General features: G+C 38.9%; 2 protein-coding genes across 2 annotated transcripts in view; both read left to right on the plus strand.

The window, feature by feature from the left end:
- BCAS4 (breast carcinoma amplified sequence 4) overlaps positions 1-22,290 on the plus strand; it is a 93,387-nt gene that overhangs the window by 18,775 nt on the left and 52,322 nt on the right. The gene's annotated exons all lie outside the window — the stretch shown is intronic.
- On the plus strand, positions 2,006-20,880 carry PARD6B (par-6 family cell polarity regulator beta). Its single transcript, XM_049816790.1, has 3 exons — positions 2,006-2,340; positions 7,246-7,468; positions 16,608-20,880. The coding sequence occupies exons 1-3, from the start codon at positions 2,275-2,277 to the stop codon at positions 17,435-17,437; spliced, it is 1,119 nt and encodes a 372-aa protein (XP_049672747.1). The 5' UTR covers positions 2,006-2,274; the 3' UTR covers positions 17,438-20,880.

A 22,290-nucleotide genomic window follows, 5' to 3' on the forward strand; every position in this document is an offset into this window, starting at 1 on the left:
GAAAAGATGCAAACCAATAACTTTAAAAACCTGGAGAAGGCACGGCTCTGTCACTTGCACTCTTCTCTGTGCTTTCCTATAGCTCATTAAGCAAAGCATGCTGTGGAAGACAGAAATGGAAAGCAGTCCAAACTCTTTTCAATTTTGTAATCACAAAGTGACAAAATAAGAGGGTTTGTCCAAGTCTTGCTCACATAGCTGTAATCTATCTTCTATTACACTAGGATCACAGATTTTATCTAAATTTACAGACTGAATTCTCTATGTATCCTTTTGCAGTGTAAAACCAGAACATGCCAGATGAAGAATGCTAGACTTGAATTAGCCTAGACACTGTCTGACAGCAAACTGTACTTAACAATTAACAATATCCTCTGTACTAATTACAGCTTGACTTGGCTTGAGTGATAGCTGCAATTTCTTTGCCTTTGGCATTATGGGAGTGAGAACAACCACACAAAAAATGTAATCACAAAGTGACAAAATAAGAGGGTTTGTCCAAGTCTTGCTCACATAGCTGTAATCTACCTTCTATTACACTAGGATCACAGATTTTATCTAAATTTACAGACTGAATTCTCTATGTATCCTTTTGTAGTGTAAAACCGAAACATGCTAGATAAAGGATGCAAGACTTGAATTAGCCTAGACACTGTCTGACAGCAAACTATACTTAACAATATCCTCTGTACTAATTACAGCTTGACTTGGCCTGGGTGATAGCTGCAATTTCTTTGCCTTTGGCATTATGGGAGTGAGAACAACTGTACAAAAAATGGCACCGACTTAAGTGATTAAACACTGGATGTTTTTTCTTTAAGTACTGATTACCAACCGAGACTTGAGAACTGACTAGACACTCGTACCTTGCCTCAAGTGCAAGGAATTGTTTGAACTCCCTTCACTGCCGTCTGCACAAGGATACCTCCGGCCGAGTTCTCTTCCATCAGGTTTATAGATTAGGGAGAGAGCTGTATTTCAAAGGTTTGTTGACAGAACTAATCTACGTGCTTTCTTCTTGCCAATACATGTAAAATTATATAAGTGAAAAGTCATTTTTCTTGAGATTGTGTTTATGATCTTTCCACTATGGAGTTTTGTCAGTACCTCTCTCAGGGTAGCTAAGCAGACCTTTATATGAAAATAACTGCTCGCTCTCTCAGAATTATACCAAGAAGGATACCTAAGACAACCACTCTGACATGTTACCGGATTCTGCAATATTATTCGCGGTTAGAACGAAAACAAACCCCACGAACATCTTCACGCCCTGGATGGGCATACAGATGCATCCCAGAGAGTAAGAGAGTTCAAATTTTCAGCCCGACCTAGGCTTACATTATGTAACCTGTCAATACATAAACTAACACTGCTGCACTTTCTGTGTTCAGTTCGCAGGATCCCAAGATGCCCGAGGTCTCTGGGTGCCTCCAGGGCAGCCCGGCCGCGGGGGCTCCTAGCACCGAGGCTGCGAGCCGCCGAGGCCGGGCGGGCTGCCGGCCCCGCGTCCCCAGCGCTGTGGGAAGGCGCGGAGGTGCGGGCTGGTGGCTCCCCGGGGCGAGGGGGCGCAGCCGGAGGCCGGGTCGGCCTCGTCACGGGGGGCTACGCGCTGAGGCGCCTGAGGAGAAGGCGGGAAACCGCGCTTCAGCCACCGCAGCCCTGTGTGTACACACCAGACCCGGCTGCTCCAGGGCAAAGGTTGCCGAGACGCATCCCGCACCTGCTCCCTAGAGGAGAAGGAAGGAAAAAAAAAAACAGACTTCCTCATCCCACAACAGCCCCTCCTCCTTCTCCTCACCCGCGCCGGGCGGCCGCCTCCATCTTGGTACCCCGCCAAGCCAGCCGCAGGTGCGCGGCCCCCGCCTCTCGCCGGCCGGCGACTGCGCATGCTCGCCAGCGGCAGGTGCGCGGCCCCGCCCTCCGTGGGCCGGCGCCCCTCCCTGCGGCGCAGGCGCGGTGGCGGCGCTGTGGCGGCGCAGCGCGGCTGCCCTGCCCCGCCCCCGCCGCTGGCCGCTGGCTCGGCGGCGCGGCAGGTGCCAGGAGCCGCCGTGGCCCCGCCCACTCCCCCCTGTCTGAGGGCGGAGGCGTCGGGGCGGCAGGAGCCGGCGGAGCGGCCGCGGTTGCCGGGGGCTAGTTGGCTTCGGGCCGCGCCGCTCGCCATCCCCTTCCGCCTCTCTCCCCCCTTCCCGCAGCGCTCTCGGGGGCACCCGGGGGAGAGAAAGAGAGAGAGAGAGAGAGAGGGGGGGGGAGAGGAGACACCGACCCTCCGGCGGCATGAACCGGCCTCACCGCGGGGCTGCGGGCAGCCGGGGCCTGGGCACCATGGAGGTGAAGAGTAAGGTGGGTGCTGGCCACCGCGCCTGAGGGCCGCGGGCGGCGGTGAGGCGGGGAAGGAGCCGGCCCGTCCCGGCCTGGCCCGGCCTTGCCCTGCGGGGGCGTCTGGTGGTAGCGTCGCTGTGGAGAAGAGCGGTGAGAAGCGGGGGAGGGCGGCGGAGGGGACGGGAGGCAGGGAGAGCTGCTGACTCACCTGCCGGAGGTGGCACCGGGGGCGAGGGGCCGGCGTCCGCCGGTGCACGGGCCCCCGGTGTCGCTTGGGCGCCCCGCAGGCCGCCGGGCTGAGGGAGGCGGCGGTGGTCGCGGGGCTGCGGCTGGCGACGGGCTCCCTTCCCCACCTGCCGGTCCCCCGCGCCAGCCGGCTGCCCCCGGTGTCCTCGGGCTGCGGGGCTGTCACAAGGGTTCGGTGGTGGTGTCGCTTACTGGGCGCGCTGTCTGCGGAGGGGTGGGAATATAGTGTTTTTGAAGAGTTCTACGAAAACAGGTTAGTGGAGTTGGCCCCTTCGTTTCTGCGCAGGCTAAAAAAACCTACGGAGGGGTGGGTATTCGGCATATCTGGGCCAAAAGAGATACTTGGGAGTTAGGATTCAAACTTCAAAACCTGTTCTTTGTCTGAATTAGAAAAAGAGTGCATTCGTTTAACTTAGTGACCCTTTCTGTACTTTTTTGGGTGTGTTTAACTTAGCGACTGTTTGTTTCTGTACTTATTTTTGGTGGGGTAGAGCATAGCTTGTGTTTCTTGGTAGCGGTAAGCCCTGGCTAACTTACCTGAAAGTAGAGCTTGCCATCTTTTAGAGGCTATCTGAGGATTTTACGCTGGCAATTGTTTTATGAGTGCGTATCCATATGTTACGGCTTATACCAACAGTTTCTTGTTGTCAAAGCTTTGCACAATTCTGTAAATTCTCTCATGGGTGTATCTGGATCTGTTCTTCCTATTGTTATATTTTTTTCATGTGCTGGTTAGACAAAGTCTTGCTGACAAAAACTTGATGTTCTGAAAGAAATTAGATTTTTGTTCTGGGTTGGACTTGTAGTGTTTTGTTGACATGTCATTCTGCAGTTAACAGCTGTAGAAGTGTTGGATGTGCAGTATAAGGTGGAGTGTCAACCTATTAGTTAAATAAATGTGTGTAACTTGACATAAAAATCCCCTATTCATTGTCTAAGCAAATTGCAAGCCTACCTACATGGGACTGTATTTCTTCCATTGGTAGAAAAATGTCTCTTGTAGGCTTTTTTAAACTGGTCTACAGTGTGTTGTCTATATTCTGTACCTTCCTTTCCTGCTAATCAAGTGTTACAGCAGCAGTACAGGTGAAGCAGTCATGACTTGTGGTGTTGTGTGGTTTTTTAAGGATAACATAGTGCTGAAACTTCTAGAAAACTTATGGTTGGTCTCTATAGCTTCAATGATGATGGTTTTCTTTGAAGTGTTAAATTAACTTTCATGTGGACAAAACCAGAAAGCACAGGAATAGCTCGTAGCTATAATTTCAAATACTGGTTAAGCATAGCTGTTACTATGGTTGGTGAAGTCTTTTTTTATTTATGTTCTTGCAAGATTTAAAACAATCCATACAATGTGTTTATAAACAAAATACTTGTTGCCTCAGCCCAGAACTCTAGACTTACTGTTCCCCCACTGTGTGTGTTTCCTTGATTTAAAATATATCTAGGGATCACTTGTGTGATGTGTTCTTTTGGTCTTTGTACAGAGAAGTGTAGAAGTTCTAATGAATAGGGACTGTCTCTTAAGTGCATATTATGAAGCAGGTTTCAAGGCATTCCTAGAACTACTTGTTGCTAATGCATTATTTAACAGCACCTTGATTTAATATAGCATAGGAGTCATCTTCCTTTTATGAAAAGAATAAATTCTAAAGAGAAAGAAAAAAGGCTTGTGTGGGAGGCAGAGGGGACCATTACTGTGGAGTGGTCTAGGCTTTGAAGGTTAATCAGCGATGTACAGCTCTTTATTTAGATACTCCAAATCAATAATTGTGTCCCAACTGACAAAAGCTGTGCCAGCACAGCCCAACTGTAGTTGCAGTTATATGAGCAAAATCCTTTTGTTAGTCTAGTTTATTCAATTTGGGTAACTGGTCTGAACTTGCCCTGGGGAATCCCCATAGTATATTAATTCCAGTTAGCTCTTCTTCTTGTCATAGAAAATAAAACTTTATACCCCAAACTAGAGTTCCTGGTGATGGTATGAAAACCCCAAAATAAAAATTCTAGTTCTCTAGATATAAAATTTAGGTCTGTCTGTCCCCTTATGACTTAGAATAGTATTTTTTTTTCAGAATGAAATCCAATGTGCTGATAAGACAGATATGGTTACTGTAGTTCATGTTCTATTGTTGCTGGAGGCTTACAGTATAGTAGCAGTATGCTGTGTTACAGAGGACTTAAAGATGTTTCTCATAAGTAAGTCTTAAGTGAGTATCTCTAGCAACTTCTGGCTGACATAGCTTGTACTGTGTTTTCCCATATGAGTTACCAGTGTAACAGCATGCATTTGTAAAGAGCTCAGGTGGCAAGAAGCCTTCTCATCTTAAGTTAGTCTCTTCCAATCTTTCATCTCCTCTAAACTTCTATTTAATCGAATGGAGCACAACATTTGATATAAAATGAAAACATTTCAGGGGATCAAAATAAACTATGAAATTGCAGTTTTACTTTTGTCTTTTATTTGCTTTTTAATAATATTGAGCATATGGCAAACTGTGTTAGAAAACAATGGCCACGTTATTAGTCTCTTGGTGTTTGCACCAACTATGTATAAAGCAACGTGGAAAAAGTGAAAATTAAACATTTGAAAATCTGGCCCTTTGTATGCTTGCTGCAATAAGATTTATCATTAACTCCAAATTGACAGTAAGGTTGTTGGCTTTTTAAACTTTTATTACTGAATTATGTTTAAACTATGTAGTCTTTTGAAGCCAAACAATTGAAATTTATGCAGTGTGTGGACAATTCCTGTGGCATTCATGCTTCACATAGCTGAAGAAAGATATGAGACACAGGATAAAGTCTTTAGCTGACGTCATGATTAAGTGTGCTGCTTCTGATGTGACTGTGACGGGAGTTCTTCCTGCAGGCTTGTCTTTGTTTTGCTCGTAAGCAGGTATGAATCATCCCTTATGCCTTATTGTTAGTTAATGTAACTGTAATTGGAGTATTTCTAGAAGAGGAATGTTCCCAGATAATTCCTTTATTTGAAACTTTCGGAGGAAGGTGGGGTATTGGAAGGTGTAGGTTGTTTTGCTATGCTGTGTTTGAGTTAGCACGGTGTTAATGTGCCAACAACGGGGTCCTTGTCTCCTTATTTTCGTTCCTTTGTTTGTATGTGAGAACTCTAAAGCTTTTATTCTCCAAAAGCTTGTAATCAAATGTGAGATAATGGTTGGTCTGGAGGCTTGGTAATAAAGTGCACCTTCACATCTAGTGTGTGTAACGCATACCCAAGTATGTGATACTGAGACTCAAACTTTCAGTCAATGAGTGTTTTTTTCCATGTGCCCTTATGTTCTGCTTAAAACTAAACTTGCTAAAGAAATTACGTTCACTGTAGGTCAGCAATAGAATTCACAAAAAATGCCACCAATTGACTTTCTTCTATTTTTAATGATTAGTTTATTACCCTTTTAATTCAAACACAAGCTGGTCTGCTTTTCGTAACCTGGCTGCTTCTATCTCTTATTTCCTTTTAGCATCTTTGGTATGTTGTGTCTGCCTGATATGGAGGTTTTGGAGTAATTTTTTTATCCAATATTCTGTTTCCTTTGGGTCCTGCCCATGCTGGGCAGAACACTAACTTTACCAGTTATGCATGCTAAAATTACAATTTGTCTAGACTACATCAAATGCTTACTCTTTTATTTGCACCTGGTTTAGTCTTATGCCTACCACCACTGAATCATTGCTAGCATTGTTTTTTAATAAGTGTTTGTTATATAGGTGATTTAGGAGACTGAAGCTCGAGTGGAGTAGGGAGCTGGATTTTTTTTGTTGAGTGATCATACCAACTAAATGGAAATCCTATAGCTGAGAGTACAGTGTCAGTGATTAAACTTTTTTTTGCATATCTTCTGAATCTTGTCTGTTTTATATGCTGGATACAACCACATTTTAAAAGACTATGCGATCAAGATTTGAGTCTTGATCATGCAGGGAAATCTTCTGAATGTTCTTAAGGAGTAGTGGCTGGTTGCCTCCTTCATATATCTCTAGTTAAGAGTAGAATTGACTGAGATCAGCTCACTAAAGCTTTACTGCACATAGTTTGTACTGAAAAGCAGCAGACGTTCTTTGTAGTCTTCGGATCCAAGTGTTTGTTTCATTTCTTGTCCAAACAACTGCGAATCCAAAAAATACTCAGTCATGCATAGGCTAACCATAGCTGCGTAACAATCTATACATACTGTTCTAAAGTGCACTGAAATTTGTTTGAAAAAGTTCCAGGTAGTCACATACCATAGGAGGTTAATCATCATCTTGTTTTTGAGCCACCAACATCAATGCTGGGTATGAATTCTGTCCCTTACCAAGAACATGGCTGTTTCATAAGCATGTAAGAATCTGCAATTATTCTTGCTCTAGTTTGTCACTTTAATGTTAAACTCCTGTATTAGTGAATGCTTTGACCTAAACGGAACAATGAAAACAACTTTTGCATATTCAAAAGTACATGTTTTATCAAGATCAAAAATACTTATAACTTGGCGGGGGGGGGGGGGGGAACCTAAACCAGTTTAAACTGACCTTTTTATGCCACTTCAAAATTACTGGTGGTAGGTTTTAGTGCACTTTCAATTCCATGACATTTCTGGTTTAACATTCAAATCATTCTATTGCTTGAGCATGTTAGATTTCCATATTAATGATGTAAGATATATTTTGTTGTAGTTTGGAGCAGAATTTCGACGATTTTCTCTGGAGAGATCCAAACCTGGAAAGTTTGAGGAGTTCTATGGATTATTGCAGCATGTGCACAAGATACCAAATGTTGATGTTCTAGTGGGATATACGGACGTTCATGGAGACCTGCTGCCTATCAATAATGATGACAATTATCATAAAGCAGTTTCCACAGCTAATCCTCTACTCAGGATTTTTATTCAGAGAAAAGGTAAGTGCACTTGAAATCTGTGAATCATCTGTTTATCCAGTTTTACTGCGTTGCAGTAAACAGTGTGACGTATGGAGGAAAAAACCCTTCAGTCCTATTTCATCATGTTGAATTCCATAATAATTATGGATCATTAAAGGTATTCACAACTCATCTTTCTTGCAACAGCTTCCTCGGGCAACCTATTTATACCTTGTGCTTTTTTGCTTGTGTTTACTTCAGTTAAAGTCAAGTTAAATCTCTAGCAAATGCTTCTTTCTGGTTTTGTGTAAACAAATGAAAATAAACTTTGAACCTCTAGGCTTTTCTGCTCTGTATGTTGGATGCCTTTCACTTAAAATTCCGATCTTGATCGAGACAAGAAGAGAGGCCATTACAGGCTGGAAAGGAATCTTGAAAGTCTTATTACATGAAGTATTAAATGTCAGTATAAATTAAAGACTAACTTTGTAATATGCTACTCTTATCACACTTTCCTAATAAAACATTCTGAAACTTTCAAAATGACAAGCTTATTTCAGTTAGCAAACCTCAAATGTGAGTGCTGCTCAGTTTGTTGGTTTGCCTTTAAAAATAGCATGTGTTCTAGGCAAAAAATTCTGGTTGTCTTCTAGTGTCTACTTTTGTTCGTGAAGGAAAAAAAAAAATTGAAGTTGTATTTGTTTATGTTCAGGAGATAATGTTCAGTATATGGAACTGAAGGGGAAGGGGGAATCTAGTGATGTGATTTGCAATTGTGTTAATCCAGAGAAGTCAAGAAAACTTAATTTCTGTACTTGTTGGTTTTCTTACTTGCATACTGGTGTGAGTATGCATGCATTGTGTGTGTATATATATGAACACATGCATGTGTGATTCCTGTCATAATGGGGCAGTCAAGTGATTCAACTGATCTTTGAATAGCAGGCAGACTGTCTCTTGCTTTGCTGTTTATAGAGACGTGTGCTGTTTCTGGTTGTTGCTAAGACAGGCTTATTTTTCTTAGAAAATACATGGGCATTGGAAGCTTTTTATCAACTTTCCCACTCCAAAAAATGAATAAGCTCCACAACAGCCTGATTAAAAAAAACAATATTCAAAAACAGTGTGTCTGCTTGCCAGTTGCTGTGTTGCTGGCAAAATGTGTTTGTTTTGTTTGTGTTGAGGATAGTATAGTCTATCTAGTAAGGCCTATGTTTTCAGTCCTGAATTGCCAAAGGAATGAACTATTTGCTCTAATAGAACATAGAGGTAGAAAAGGTCTATGATTCCATTTAATCTCCTACAGTAGCCATATGACGAGAACAGATAAGCCACTTTGTCAGCCTGGGATTATTGAGTTTATATTTTAACACCATATGTTTTTAGATTGTTACTAGTGTTACATGTTTAATGCTGACTGTTACTAGTGTTACACTCATAGCATCTTATACCTTCATTGTACCTTTATTTAAAGCATGATGGATTATTTATTACTCTACTATGAGGAATTGATAATAGAATTGATACAATGCACAGAACTAGAAATAACATTAGCCCACTTAGCTTTTCCTGCTAATCAATTATTGGCATGATAAACTTATGTAGAAAGTATCAGTTGTCATAATCTTCCCTTTGAGACTAGTCTTCTGGCTGTAGTGTTTTAGGGAAAAAAGAACCCAGGCTGGCATCTGAGTCCAGCACTTCCAGCACTGTGCTTTGTTCTGAATTGGTTGCAACCACTTTGATCACTTCTGTTGATTAAATTGAGGCTTTGATTCCATTAGCATCTTTGCCATGTATAGAACAGAGGTTTGTTTGACTGAAAGTAAGGAAATAACTTGATTCTGTATTTTATTTGGGATAATTTGCCTGTAACTAAAGTTAAGTTGCAGGTGTTAGAGATGTGCTGTAATTTGTGCAGCGTAATTTGTTTAGGTGTGATTAATCCGATTGCACAGATCTTTATTGGCTCTACCTCTGAAATTGAAAATCAAGTGTCTGAACAAATGCCTGCTATTGGTGGGGCAGCTTTGGTCTGTGTTGGAACTATAACTAATAAGTGACACAAGTTACTTTTGCACCTGCAAGGCTTCTTGTGGCTTTTGTACATTCTCTTAAATCACTGGAAAAGTTTCTGAGGGTTTTCTAATGGAACTCTGCCTTTTTTGTATTTCCAGCAATAATAGTTGGGAATTTAAGATCTTTGGCAAAAAGCCACTATGGGGAAGAGAGAAAGTTTTTGCTGTCTTAAAAGACAGGAAGTTTTATTATACTGTCTTACCTATTTAGAAGCTACATGCAATTTGTGGAAAGCTAACATAAGGTATGAGCAGAGTACAATAAAATCCAGGGTAAATAGTATTAACTTCTTAGTATATTGCATCCAAGGAACACCTTAAGGAGTTGAAATGGGAGCAACAAGATGCTTTTGCAATGTTATTAAAACGTGACAATTGTAATAATGTGATTCTGAAATTTCAGAAGTTTTGTTATGCCAGAGTAGGCGCTCTTTTTCTGTTCTGTTTGATTTTGACTCCTGATTTATGAAAGCTAGAAAGTTGTCTGTCCTAAGCATTTATGTGTATTTGTTAATGTGGTAAGAAACCGAGAGATCCTGTAATGAAATGAAACCAAATCACATTATTCCTCTTAGACTCTTCTAATTGTAGTTCACTAAATTACTTTAAAATATTTTAAACTGCTCCAGTGCTAAATCTAAACTGGACCTTCATAGTGCGCAAGTCAAGAATGGCTATCAGTTTGTGGAAAACAGTTGCTTATTGGAATTTCATTCTGCAGTTTAACAGATTAACAGGTACTGTTGACATCTGGAATTTAAAGGTTAAAGTGATGTATCATGATTAAATCCAGATGTATGAGAGTCACTTTGTCTGTGAGAAAAATCTTGCTGAAGATAAAATGGGGGGGGGGGGGGGGGGAATGACACATAGTCCGCACAGACCCTGAAGGGTGGTTCGATGTGGGGGACTTTGCATTGTAAATACAAAAATAACAGAGATGATAACTTAATAAAAAATACATTTCATTATAATGTCCCTAAAACTCAACTTGTGGGATATTAAATTACAATATACAACTCATGCAAGTCTTCCATGTACATGGCTATATATAGTAAAAAGTGGGTTCTTTGGTTAATTCATTTGTGCCTCTTGAGATAGACTTTCATTCAGAAGCTTTATTTTAGTGAAGACTAAGAGGAGTTGGCTTTTTAAACAGCTCTCTATGGAATATCCTAGCTGTTCTGAGTCCTCTTCCTAAAAACATAAGTTATTTTCCTAAAACCATGTTTTGTTATAACTTGTGACTAAAGAGACAAGATTTGTTGGGGCTTATTTTAAAAAATGCTAAATTGTGTCTATATTCAAATGTACTAATGGTTTGGGGGTTCTGAAAATTTAGTTCTTGAGGGGTAACTACATTGCATTGCAATTGGATCAGGAAAACATTTAAAATATGTCTTGAACAATGTTAAATTGAAACCAGATCTGGCATTTGTGGGCTCTTGTTTTAGATTTCATGTAATAAGTAAACACAGATTGGTGCCACCTTGAGCTTGAAACTGGTGGGGGAAAAATCATTCTTGCACTGTGTGGACGTTCTCCTTAACACTATCTGTAGTTAACACCTTGTCCTTTGGCTTTATGCCAAAATATTTTCTGCTGCAGCCTTAAACTGATTAGCTAGGTGCCAGAACAAAGATGCTTTTGTACTTGAGAGTATTGCTTCAGAAAATTTGTTTAGCAGTGGAAGAGAGGTTAAACAGAGTCATGCTGCTTAGCTGAGATTTGCAGAGATGAGTTTTCATCAACCTTTCACTATTTCTTTTTTCCCACAAATTACGTAACTTTAGCTGTGTATCTTAAGGTTTGTGCTACTTTGGGGTTTTTAGACTAAGACTAGTTACAATGCAAAACAACTATTCTCTGGTGCTCTATAGTTTCTTAAATGTTTTGACGTATGACTTGCAATTTTGGGATGCTTTTACTTCAATATGTCATGATAAGAAGCAAGTTTCTAAAAGCAAAAGCACCAGTTCAGTGTTAAGATTTGTGATTGTATATGTCTTCTGAAAGACTTTTAAAGTTCATGTCTCTTCCAGTAAATGTTTTTTAATCTTAGTTTTTGTTTAAAAAGCACTTTTGAATCTGTTAATTCACATACAGATATATTGACATATTTCTTTCAAAGCCAGTCCTTTTGCAACTGATCTTCGTGTTTCTTTACTGAGAAATTTGATTTGGACAAAAGTTTTAAGCCTTATCAGCTGGTAGTTGTGGGAAGGCAGGTTGGCTGATGATTTTTGTGAACTCGCTGTTCTTGTCGGGGAAGGAAGTTGTGAAAAGCCATGTGAATAGTTGTAGGTCTAACTGTTGGGTAAAGGGCACAAACTTACTGTGATCATTTGCAGGGCACAATAAATCTACTTCTTGGATGTAATAAATATGTATATGTTTGTGTAGTACATGCCAAATTCACCATGTAGGCACAGAAGGCATGAATGGCAGGAAAGGGATCCTGGTATGTGGCCTGCTATGCAGGTGAAGAAGCTTTACAGCCCCCTGTGACAAGCTGGGAATGTCAAATATGATACACATTTGATATGACAATGTGTAAAATGCCAGATACTCTGTCTGATTCTTTGACAAGAATCTGAATGTTTGCACTTTGAATTTAAGGAAAAAAAAACCCAAACTGAATACCTTTTAAAGTTGCAATGCATGTGGAAGAGCACTTGTAAGAACATCAATTCTGACAATGTTTTGATAGCCTGTTTTCCTATGTACTGTTTCTAAACCAACTCTTGTAATGAAAGCAGTAGAAACCTAGTGCTTCACTGGTACAAATATATAAATAAAATATATAAATTAGTACCTATATCCTAGAGTTTTCACTAGCAACTTGCACTTTAGCACAAATAAATTGTGCATGTGCAATTTTCCTATCTCATTTAGATGAGCTTACTCTTAAAAAAAAAAAAAGGCATAATATGGCTTAACCTCTGAACAATATGGAACTAATCAGTCAAAATGCTTCCAACTTACTCATTGGCTCTCTGGAGAACTTCCCAAAGAACAGAGCTCTTCTGGAGCAATGCAGTGTTAAATGTCTGGAAAAGTGTCACCACTACAAAACAAAAAAGTGAAGCTTTTTAAATGAGGCAAAATGACACTTCTTGTCCACGCAATATCTCTCTGGTCCTTGGAATACTTTAGTCTTGTTGAATTTACCATTGATTGTGCAGCCATAAAACTAGAGTTCTAAAGTATCAGACATCTACACTACTTAGACATGTACTGCACAAAAAAAGTTTTTACATAGTTTTTGATATCACTAAGATGCATACCAGCTGCTGGTGGGGAAGGGGAAAATCCATAACCTAAAAAAAAATAACTTTTGCACTCATTAACATTCTTAATTCTCATATTCAAGTAACCATTGTCTATTGTTTGTCTAAAATCTTCACCTATACTATCACTTTTCTTGCTGTCATTCTGTTACTTCACACTATTCAACACTAAAAGATATTTAAAGCAAGGTCCTTCTGTCTAGTATCTTATTTCACAATTGCCCTTTCCAAGTTGTTTTGTAAGTGATTGTAGTTCCAAATAAAAAAAGAGAAACTATTGCAACTCATTGAATTGCAAAAATCCTCCCAATGTAACGACCTGATGTCTAACTTAAAACTGGTTGGATGGGTTGTCAGTAGAGATAAGGGCAAAACTTCTCACACTTTTTTCTTTGATCATAAATTTGAAGCAAACATTAAAAGAATTGTTCCATGTTGTCTGAAAAATCAGCATGTTAGTCTTCAGCAATGGAGTACAGGATTTTTAATGGCTGATCTTCAGTCAGTTAGATATCCCAAAATGCATTTTACAGAGAAAATGGTAAGTTTGCGTTTTTGGACGTGTGGTATGCTCCAGACATAGTCCACCTGTTATATGCTTTGGTTTGGGCGGTTGGATTGTTTTTTAATCAACTCACTTTTCAATACAACTGACAACACTCTTTGGCATCCGAAGAACAGATTTTAGCCTATTTCTAAAGTTTTCTTGCTTGATGTTGACATCTAATGTTATTTTAATTTAACCTTAAATTACAGTTTTTTTCTCCTTAACCTCTTTTGCTGAAGAACAATAGTAATTCCATGCTTTTCTGAGAGAACCTTTCAGATGTCACTATAAAATAAAAATTATTTCCTGTATTCACAATCGTCTGATGTTCTCAAGCATAGCTAGTGTAGATTCTTGCGTTTGCTTTTACTTTCCTACTCTTCCTTGTACAATTCCTAGAATTATAGAACAGCCCAGGTTGGAAGAAGCCTCAAAAGATCATCTGACCCAACCTTTTATGGGAAAGGGAGCCTAGATGAGATTATCTAGCACCCTGTCCAATTGCATCTTGAAAACCTCTAGTGATGAGGACTCCACTGCGTTCCTGTGGAGGTTCTTCTAGTGATGGATTTTTCTCACTGTAAAAAAAAAAATATACAAAAAAAACCCCCAAAACAAAAAAACCCAAAACAAAAAAAGACAAAAAAAAAAAAGAAAAATACTTACTTACATTGAGATTAAACCTTTCGCAGTACAACCATTGCCCTGTCTTCTCCATGGGTCTTTGTCCTCTTGGCAGCCACCCTTTAAGTACTGGAATGAAAATAACTGTGGTGTGGTTCTCCCAAGCTTTTTCTTTTTCAGAGAGAAAACGCCTTACTCCTTCAGTCGTTCCTCATAGGGCAAGTTCTCCAGCCCCTTGATCGTATTCGTGGCCTTCCTTTGGACCCTTTCCAGTCTGTCTACATCTTTCTTGAATTGTGAGGACCAGCACTGGACACAGTACTCCAGGTGCAGCCTGACAAGCGCTGAGTAGTGGGTTGATCACATCTCTATCTGCTAGTGATGCCCCTGCAGATGCAGCCCAGGGATCCAGTTTGCCTTTGCTACAGCAGCACACTGCTGAATCATGTTCAGCTTGTCCACCCGGACTCCCAGGTCCGTTTCAGCAGGCTGCTTCCCATCCACACAGATTACAGCCTGTACTGGGCTCTTTGGTTATCTTATCCCAGGTGCAGGACTTTGCGCTTGTCTTTGTTAAACTTCACACTGTTCTTACTGGCCCAGTCCTTGATTTAGCTTCATTTTTACCTGCTGATCCTAAGGTGTCCGGGAAGCAGATTTTGCAGAGGCTGTCTCGGTGAGTGAAATGGGAGAGAAAAGTCCCTAGTGTGCTGTCAATATGCACTTTCTCACGTGAAGTGAGAGCAGTGTGGGTTGTCTGTGCTAAATTAACACATGAGGAAGAATTTGTGTTAGTCCTGCCTTTGTTCATTTAGTAACTCCAGTCTGGAGGGAAAGATGGCCAAATCTGAGAAATGGCAGAAGTAAAAATTAACTATGCAAGGTGGATATAATATTCTACAGAGGCATCCATGTTATCCCAAAGTAACTGAGATTTGTCACAAAAGTGACTCCAGAGTATAGTATGGCTGTGTAGACTTAGCTGTCTTCAGAAATAGTTCCTGTTTGTGTCAAATTGTTGAACAACTTTATCTGTAAACTTTAATGCAAAAGATGTTCTGTCTTTAGCAAACAGCTCTGTCTCCCTTAAGGTATGATTATTTTTGTAAACAAAAAAAAATTAAGAAATTTAAATGAGGTCATCATTGGGACACTTTTTTAACCATGTTGAAGAACTATTTTATTACTATTGTGTACACACAACGTATGAGTTTATAATAAATCCCTTTGGGTTTTTTGTGGGCTAATTTAAATTTGTTTCTTTTCCTATTGTCCTTTATCTTCTAGAATACTAAATCCAAGGCTGCCTTAGTAGACCTATCTTTTTATTCTTAAAAAACTCGTCTTGTTTTCAGCAGCCCTAATGTCTGGGGAAGGGAAGAGTTAGTATTACGTGCTGGAATAGTGTTGGACTATTGTTTCAGAACTACTTTCTCTGTTCTGTTTTGCTTAAAGCATCTGAAGAGTCCAAATATAACTGGTACATGTCCATATATCTTCATCTTAGCCTAGGAAAAAAAAAATAATCTTCTGGCTTACCGATTCTCATGGTGTACTTTTTTCATTGACAGCTTTCTGGAAATTTCACACTAGGATAGCATTTCCACAGTTATTTCAATTCACAGATTGAAATGTATACCAATTCTTTAACTTTCTTGGTTGTACCAGTGGCATCTTAATGTGATAATACAAAGAAATCCCAACTTCTCTGAGTCCCAGGGTTAGTGCAAAGCACTTCTGCTTTTTTTTTTTTATCCACTGCAGGGGAAAAAAGTAATCTATGCAACATTGCAAAAATACAAGTGTAAAATCTGAGGAAGCTCAGATCTGAATGTGTTTTGGTTCATTGTTTTTGGAGAGTTGCTGCATATTAAAAAGAAAAATGGAAGCTTCCTTTGGTAAATAGGCATTTCAGACATCAGAATTGCTTCCGCAGAACATGTTTTCTCTTCCATTAGAAGTATTTGTATGACTTGCATATGTTTTCTTTTTTAAAATTCTAAGCCATTTGCATACTTCTGTATCAAATTGTGGCAGTTACAGCGTTGCTTGTATGAACAGTTTTGCTTGAAGTAATTGTATGCAGGATCTCTTTGTTTCTGCTCCACAGCCATTTTACCTACATTGCATGGGGGCAGGGAAGAGAGTGCAGAATGGAATAAGCTTTCTGGAGTTTGAATCCAGGTCACTTGGCTAGCTTCCAGGGACTAGGCAATAATAGGCACACTGGCTGCTTTCCCTTTTTCATTCTTTCTTTTCCAATGATCTGAAACCTGAGGAGAGAAAACTAACAAGTAGAATTACTCTGAATAAAATTAAAATGTTTCTAGGAATGTACTCGCTCTTTCCATTCTAACCTTTCTCTCAAGCAGCCATAGTTCTTTGTGTCTCTACTGCTGCTAATTTGCTTTAATTTTTTTGTGTACTATCTTTCCATCGGTAGAAGGAAACCAAAAGTATTACAAACTTTGAATCTCATAACATTAAAGCTTTTGTTTCATGTGTAGAGAGAAATGTTGCTACTGTAGCAAGCCAGAAACCTAGATTAGATATTTCATTCTGCTAACCTAAAACATTATAGCAATGCGATATGGACCACATATAAAGTGATCTAATCATCAATGTGCTATGTCTTACAGAAGATGCAGACTACAGTGCCTTTGGTACGGATACTATGACAAGGAAGAAAAATGTCTTATCAAATGTGTTACGTCCAGATAATCACAAGAAGAAACCACACATTGTCATTAGCATGCCACAAGACTTCAGACCAGTGTCTTCTATTATAGATGTAGATATTCTGCCCGAAACCCATCGTAGGGTACGACTTTACAAATACGGAACTGACAAACCCCTTGGATTCTATATACGAGATGGCTCTAGTGTCAGAGTAACACCACATGGATTAGAGAAAGTTCCGGGGATTTTCATATCTAGGCTTGTCCCCGGAGGTCTGGCTCAAAGCACAGGCCTACTGGCTGTCAATGATGAAGTACTGGAGGTGAATGGAATAGAGGTTTCAGGAAAAAGCCTTGATCAGGTTACAGACATGATGATTGCAAACAGCCGTAACCTGATCATTACAGTAAGACCAGCAAATCAGAGAAATAATGTTGTGAGGAACAGTCGGACTTCTGGCAGCTCTGGTCAGTCTACTGAATCTAGCCTTCCAAGTAGCACACCAAATATTTTAGCAAATTTCTTGCAAGGAGAAGAGGAGAGTGATGAAGAGGACATTATTATTGAAGATAGTGGTGAGCCACAGCAGATTCCAAAAGCCGCACCTACCAGCGAAAGCCTAGAATCGTTGACGCAAATTGAACTCCTTCATGAGTCAACGCAAAATGGATTCCTTCCTTCCAATGAGATGAACTTGAATCATTCAGCAGGCAGCATTAGCATGGAATATGAAGTACAAGATCCAGACCATAAGTCATTAGAAGAAGATGGAACTATAATAACACTATGAAATTACATTGGTGTACTTTGTATTAAGTAAGGATGCCATACATGTTTTAATTTGGCTTAATATGTAATACATTTTATACCTCTCCATCTACTGAGCACTGCAGTTATATTAAAAGGAAGGAAAAAAGTAAATACAAGAAGTTCAAAATTATGCAAGTTGACTAACTTCAGTTAATTCTGCACTTGAGTGTAAATACTTCACAAAGATGGAAAATAATTGATAAATGACTGAAATTGGATGAGGAAAATTTAAATTGAAAATGAAGGATAGCTAAGAGATGGCTGTGAGCTTTCTTTTAAAGGTACTTGATTTTTTTTTTTTTAAATGCAGAATACTACTGGTTCTATAGAAGTAAACTTCCATTATTGTGTGAGGTTGGCTATCTAATGTACTGTGGTTTCATGTTCATCTGAAGTGCTGCTTACATGTGATGGAGCTGCTTTACACTTCATTCCTGTTCTGGGCTGCTGTTTAGCTGGTAGAGCTGTTTGCGTGGCTCTGTGTATGAGGAAACCGAAAAATAAGCAGGAGGTGGGGTGGGAAGAGATGTTGGTGGTTGGCCCAGTTTCCTGACTGATATATTGAGCAACAGGGATATATGATAGTGGTCAGCAACTTGACAATGGTCAGGGTTTGAAGGTGGGGGCTTCTGAAGTTGACTGTTCCTTTGTAAGTGAATGTGCAACCACAGGTTCATTAGTTATGCACCTTTATTGTTTTTAATGGCCAGGTAAGCTTACTTTTAATGACTATGATTTTGAAATTCAAATGTGAAAGTCTTAACACGCATCAAAGACCTGTTCTCGTTTTAGTTTGTAATATTTAAGGATATCATTGTATTTAGTTGCTAATCCCAGTAAATTTCAAAGAAATCAAATGTTAACTTAATGCTATGGAAATAAAATAACATAATCTATTAAAATCGCAATCCTGGTAGAGGCTGTAAAGGTTTCTACTAGCAAAAGTTTGTTGTAGTAAGTCTGAATTATGTAAAAAGTTACTTTCCTCAAACCTGAACAAGTTAGAACAGCTTAAATTAAATCCCTGAATTTAAAAAAAGTTTTAAATCAGAATAAGGCTTTACTAGAACTTGCTTGAGCCATGTGATATTAAATAATTCATTATAATGAACTAAACTGTAAATGCTGATCTTTTTACATACCACTGGCTGGGTGTTTAGAATATTACGAAGTTGCTATATGTAAAACAAAATACTGTTGACAAGTCCTGATACTGCAAGTGTTAAGTATGCATGTAATCAGCTGCAAACTTACTAGAAGAATTGCAAGGAGAGGCTTCTAGCATTATTTTCCCCTTTCCCCTTTTAGTTATCTCCTGCTTTACCACTTTGGCACTCAGTTCCCAGCCTGACCCTCCTCTGGGAACATAAGCTGTGGCAGGAAAATGAGATGGGGACTAATAGGATTGGGGAGAAGGATGGATGGAGTTTCTCACCAGGGATCCAGTAGTCTATATCAACCTCTGAGAAAGAAGTAGGATGCTGCCAGTTCTGTACTGTGGTACTGTGCTTACCAGAGCCAGTAGTCTAGGTTCTTGGAAGCATGTTCTTTCTACCCTATGGGGAGATATGATGAGCAGGAAAGGAGACTAACCCCTTTTTTTCCCCCTCAGTCTATTTTGAGGAAACATCTACCTCTGTTAACTTTACTAACAAGAGACTAGCTGTGAGTTAAGGCATCTGTAAAAGTCTTTGTAGGATATCAGAGGCTAAAACTGTTATTTAAGATTTTTTTTTTGTAATGATGTAAACAAAATTGCTTCAGGAATTACTGCTGTTTAATTTTACTAAATGCAAATTTTAAATTTGTATCTCATGAGCAGTAGTATTTTCAAGCCTTCAATACCATTGGAGTTCAAGTCTCATAGATGTCAAGAAAGGTATTCATGTTCCTTTTCATTTATGGAGAGTTAGCATAACAGACAATGGCACTCTGCAAATACAAGTTAGAGTTCTGCTTCATTGGATTTATTTATGGTTTCTTCAGTGCGCATACGGAGAGGCCCTGGTATCTTTTCCAACACGAACAAGAATTTTGAAGTGTTTTACTTATTTTGCTAATAATTATTAAAAATTAAGTGACTACATCCACTTAGTGTGAAATGAGGAAAATAAATGTTCATTCTGCAACATGTAGACTTTGACTATACATGTTTTCTGTAAGTGCTGCTCTACGCTTCCTTTATTTAAGGAAGATTGTTTACTTTAAAATGTCTTTTTTTTCCTTTATCAAAACACTTTCCTTCCTGTATGAAATCATCAGTGGAGGGTGACTTTCATTTATTATGCTAGTTTGCACTTCTGTGCCTTTTGTTTACTTGAATGTATTGTGAATAATCAAAGGAATAAAGGCACTTGGATGAGAAATGAGGTCCACAGATACAGAAAATGAACTGGTAGTGCACTTAATACAGGTGTAATGTTTTCATTCAGTGAAAATACATTATGGGACTAATGTGGTACGTTAGTATTTTGCAGCTTGGATAATAGTTTTGAGCTATTCAACTTATACAGGAGGGTTGAGTCTGAGAATGCTAGTGTTGCAAGGTAACTTATTGCTTAGGTATAAACACCCAAGTTTAGTGTGCTGCCAAACACTGTGTTACCTGATCTGTACTTATAACAGATGCATGAATATTTTGAATATATATGCCAGTATTAAGGACTTGTAGCAATTTAACTAGGGTCCTACTCTAAATTGCATGAGAATTCATCTCTTGGGACCTTTCCTGCAAACTGATTAATGTAAGTGTGAGAGAATATTCTTTTTGACACACATCATGTTCTGTTTTACAGAAATTTGGTAACGTGTAGTAAAACAAAGCATTTGGGACTTGATAAAAACATTAAAGAATAAACCTAAAAATGGTTTTTTAAAACTGTGTATTTACAGTTACAATGACAGACTGCACAGCATGCAATTGCTTAATGCTGCAGTTACCATAAAGTTTCTAAAGTTCTTCCATATCTTACTAATGCGTACACTGTTAATTATGAAATATTTTTAAATTGTTACTTCAGGATGATCAATGGTTGATTATGAGTAGCTAAATTTAATTTTATATATAAATGATACTGGGGTTCAGTATAAGGTTTTTTAATAGTGCTGATATTGTTAGCCTTTCATTCACTACCTCCTAAATTTTTAACATCTTTACAATTTTCTCCCTGGAAGAAAATACTTAAAGGCTTGACTGTTTTATATAGATTTTATCTTTAGCTAAAAAAAAAAAATAAAAATAAAAATCCAAAATTGATAGTGAAGATGCGACGCATGATTGACAATATTACGCTGCTATTAATGTAATCTTTGTGTATTAAGTATCCTGTATATGTAAATTGTATTTTCAATCCAGATTTTATAAATTAATTTATAAGTATCCAAATTATTTCAAAATGGAATTAAAAACTAAAATTCCTTTGACTAGTGTTACATGTTGTGTACATGCACAGTGGGGGTACAAGTCATTCCTTACTTGTGACTGGGAGATTTAAGTGCACCTTAATAGGAAAAAGAACAAATTCTCAATAGAATTAAGATGCATTTACTTTGAAGTTCTGCTATGGTACTGGATAAGTCAAGCCTAACTGTGAATCATTTTTTTTTTTTCCACAGCTGAATTAAATTTAGGACAATGTTCTCACAAGCTGTCTTTAACATGTGTATTTTTGTGAATATTATGTATTTTCTAATTAAATTTTACTTGCAATGTGATTTTTACATGAATGAACTTGTTTAAAATGTCAAATATCAGTATTTTTCTTACAACTTTAATGTATAATGTACATTGGTATCTCACTGAATGAAGATTGATTTTACAAAATCAAGCTAGATGTAGTTGTATATTAGTCTTATATTTTTACAGACTGGAATAATAAATGGATATAGAAATAAAATGGTTTTTTCTCAATTACTTTGTTAGATAAGTAAAAATGAGGAAGAATGTATCTTCCTGTTCTCAAGTGTGAAAGTAGATGGGCTTTTTTTTTTTCCTTGGGCAGCTAAGTGGGTTCTGTTTTCATAGCAGTCTTAAACATTTGCCTGCACATGGAAAGTATGCAAGGGTTCAAACATTTGTCCCTCAGTCCTGTTGACTAACCTGTGATGTGCTTATTCCTACAGTAGCTGCAAATAATGAATCTTCATTGTATCGCTTGCCTGAGGACTCCTCATAGTAAAGTTTAGGTCATGAGACCAGGGAGATGGTTCCTCATCCTCTGTCACTTTTGTCAAGTGCTGCTGATGATGTGGAGGTTTTTACTGTTGCTGTAAGTATTTGGTACAACTGTCTGTATTAAAGTTTTAACGTGAACCCATTCCACTTGCAAACGTTTTCTCCCATATCTAATGCCTTGGAAGCCCTTGTAAACATTTACCTAGTGACAAAAGACTTGAGTTTTGTTTAGCCCTTTTGTGTAGGGCCTTAGTGACTGCTGGTCTTGGGGCCAATCATATGATTTCTATTCTGTACCTTCCTTCATATACGCATGACTAGTTTCGTTTTATGGTTCAGTACTTTTCATACTTGCCTACGTAGCTATGCGGAGGTGACAAAAAGAGTGAGAACAGCATTACAGTATCTTAATACTGGTATGCAGCTGAAAGAACCCAGTCCATTTCATCTGTGCACTTGAGTCTGAATGTCTTGTAGCTGGAAGAAATACCTTTACTTTGCACAGATCCTGACAGCTCACCCCTTCCCTAAAGGAATGCTGAAATTGCTATGGTATTCTTGAAATAATGTGAGCTTTAAAAACTCATCCTGCCTGTATTAAAATTCAGCTGTAGTATTTTTCTAACTTCAGGACTTCTATCCAAGTGCATAAGGCTCTG

This window comes from Accipiter gentilis, chromosome 14 (assembly GCF_929443795.1).
Source record: "Accipiter gentilis chromosome 14, bAccGen1.1, whole genome shotgun sequence".
NCBI lineage: Eukaryota > Metazoa > Chordata > Aves > Accipitriformes > Accipitridae > Astur > Astur gentilis.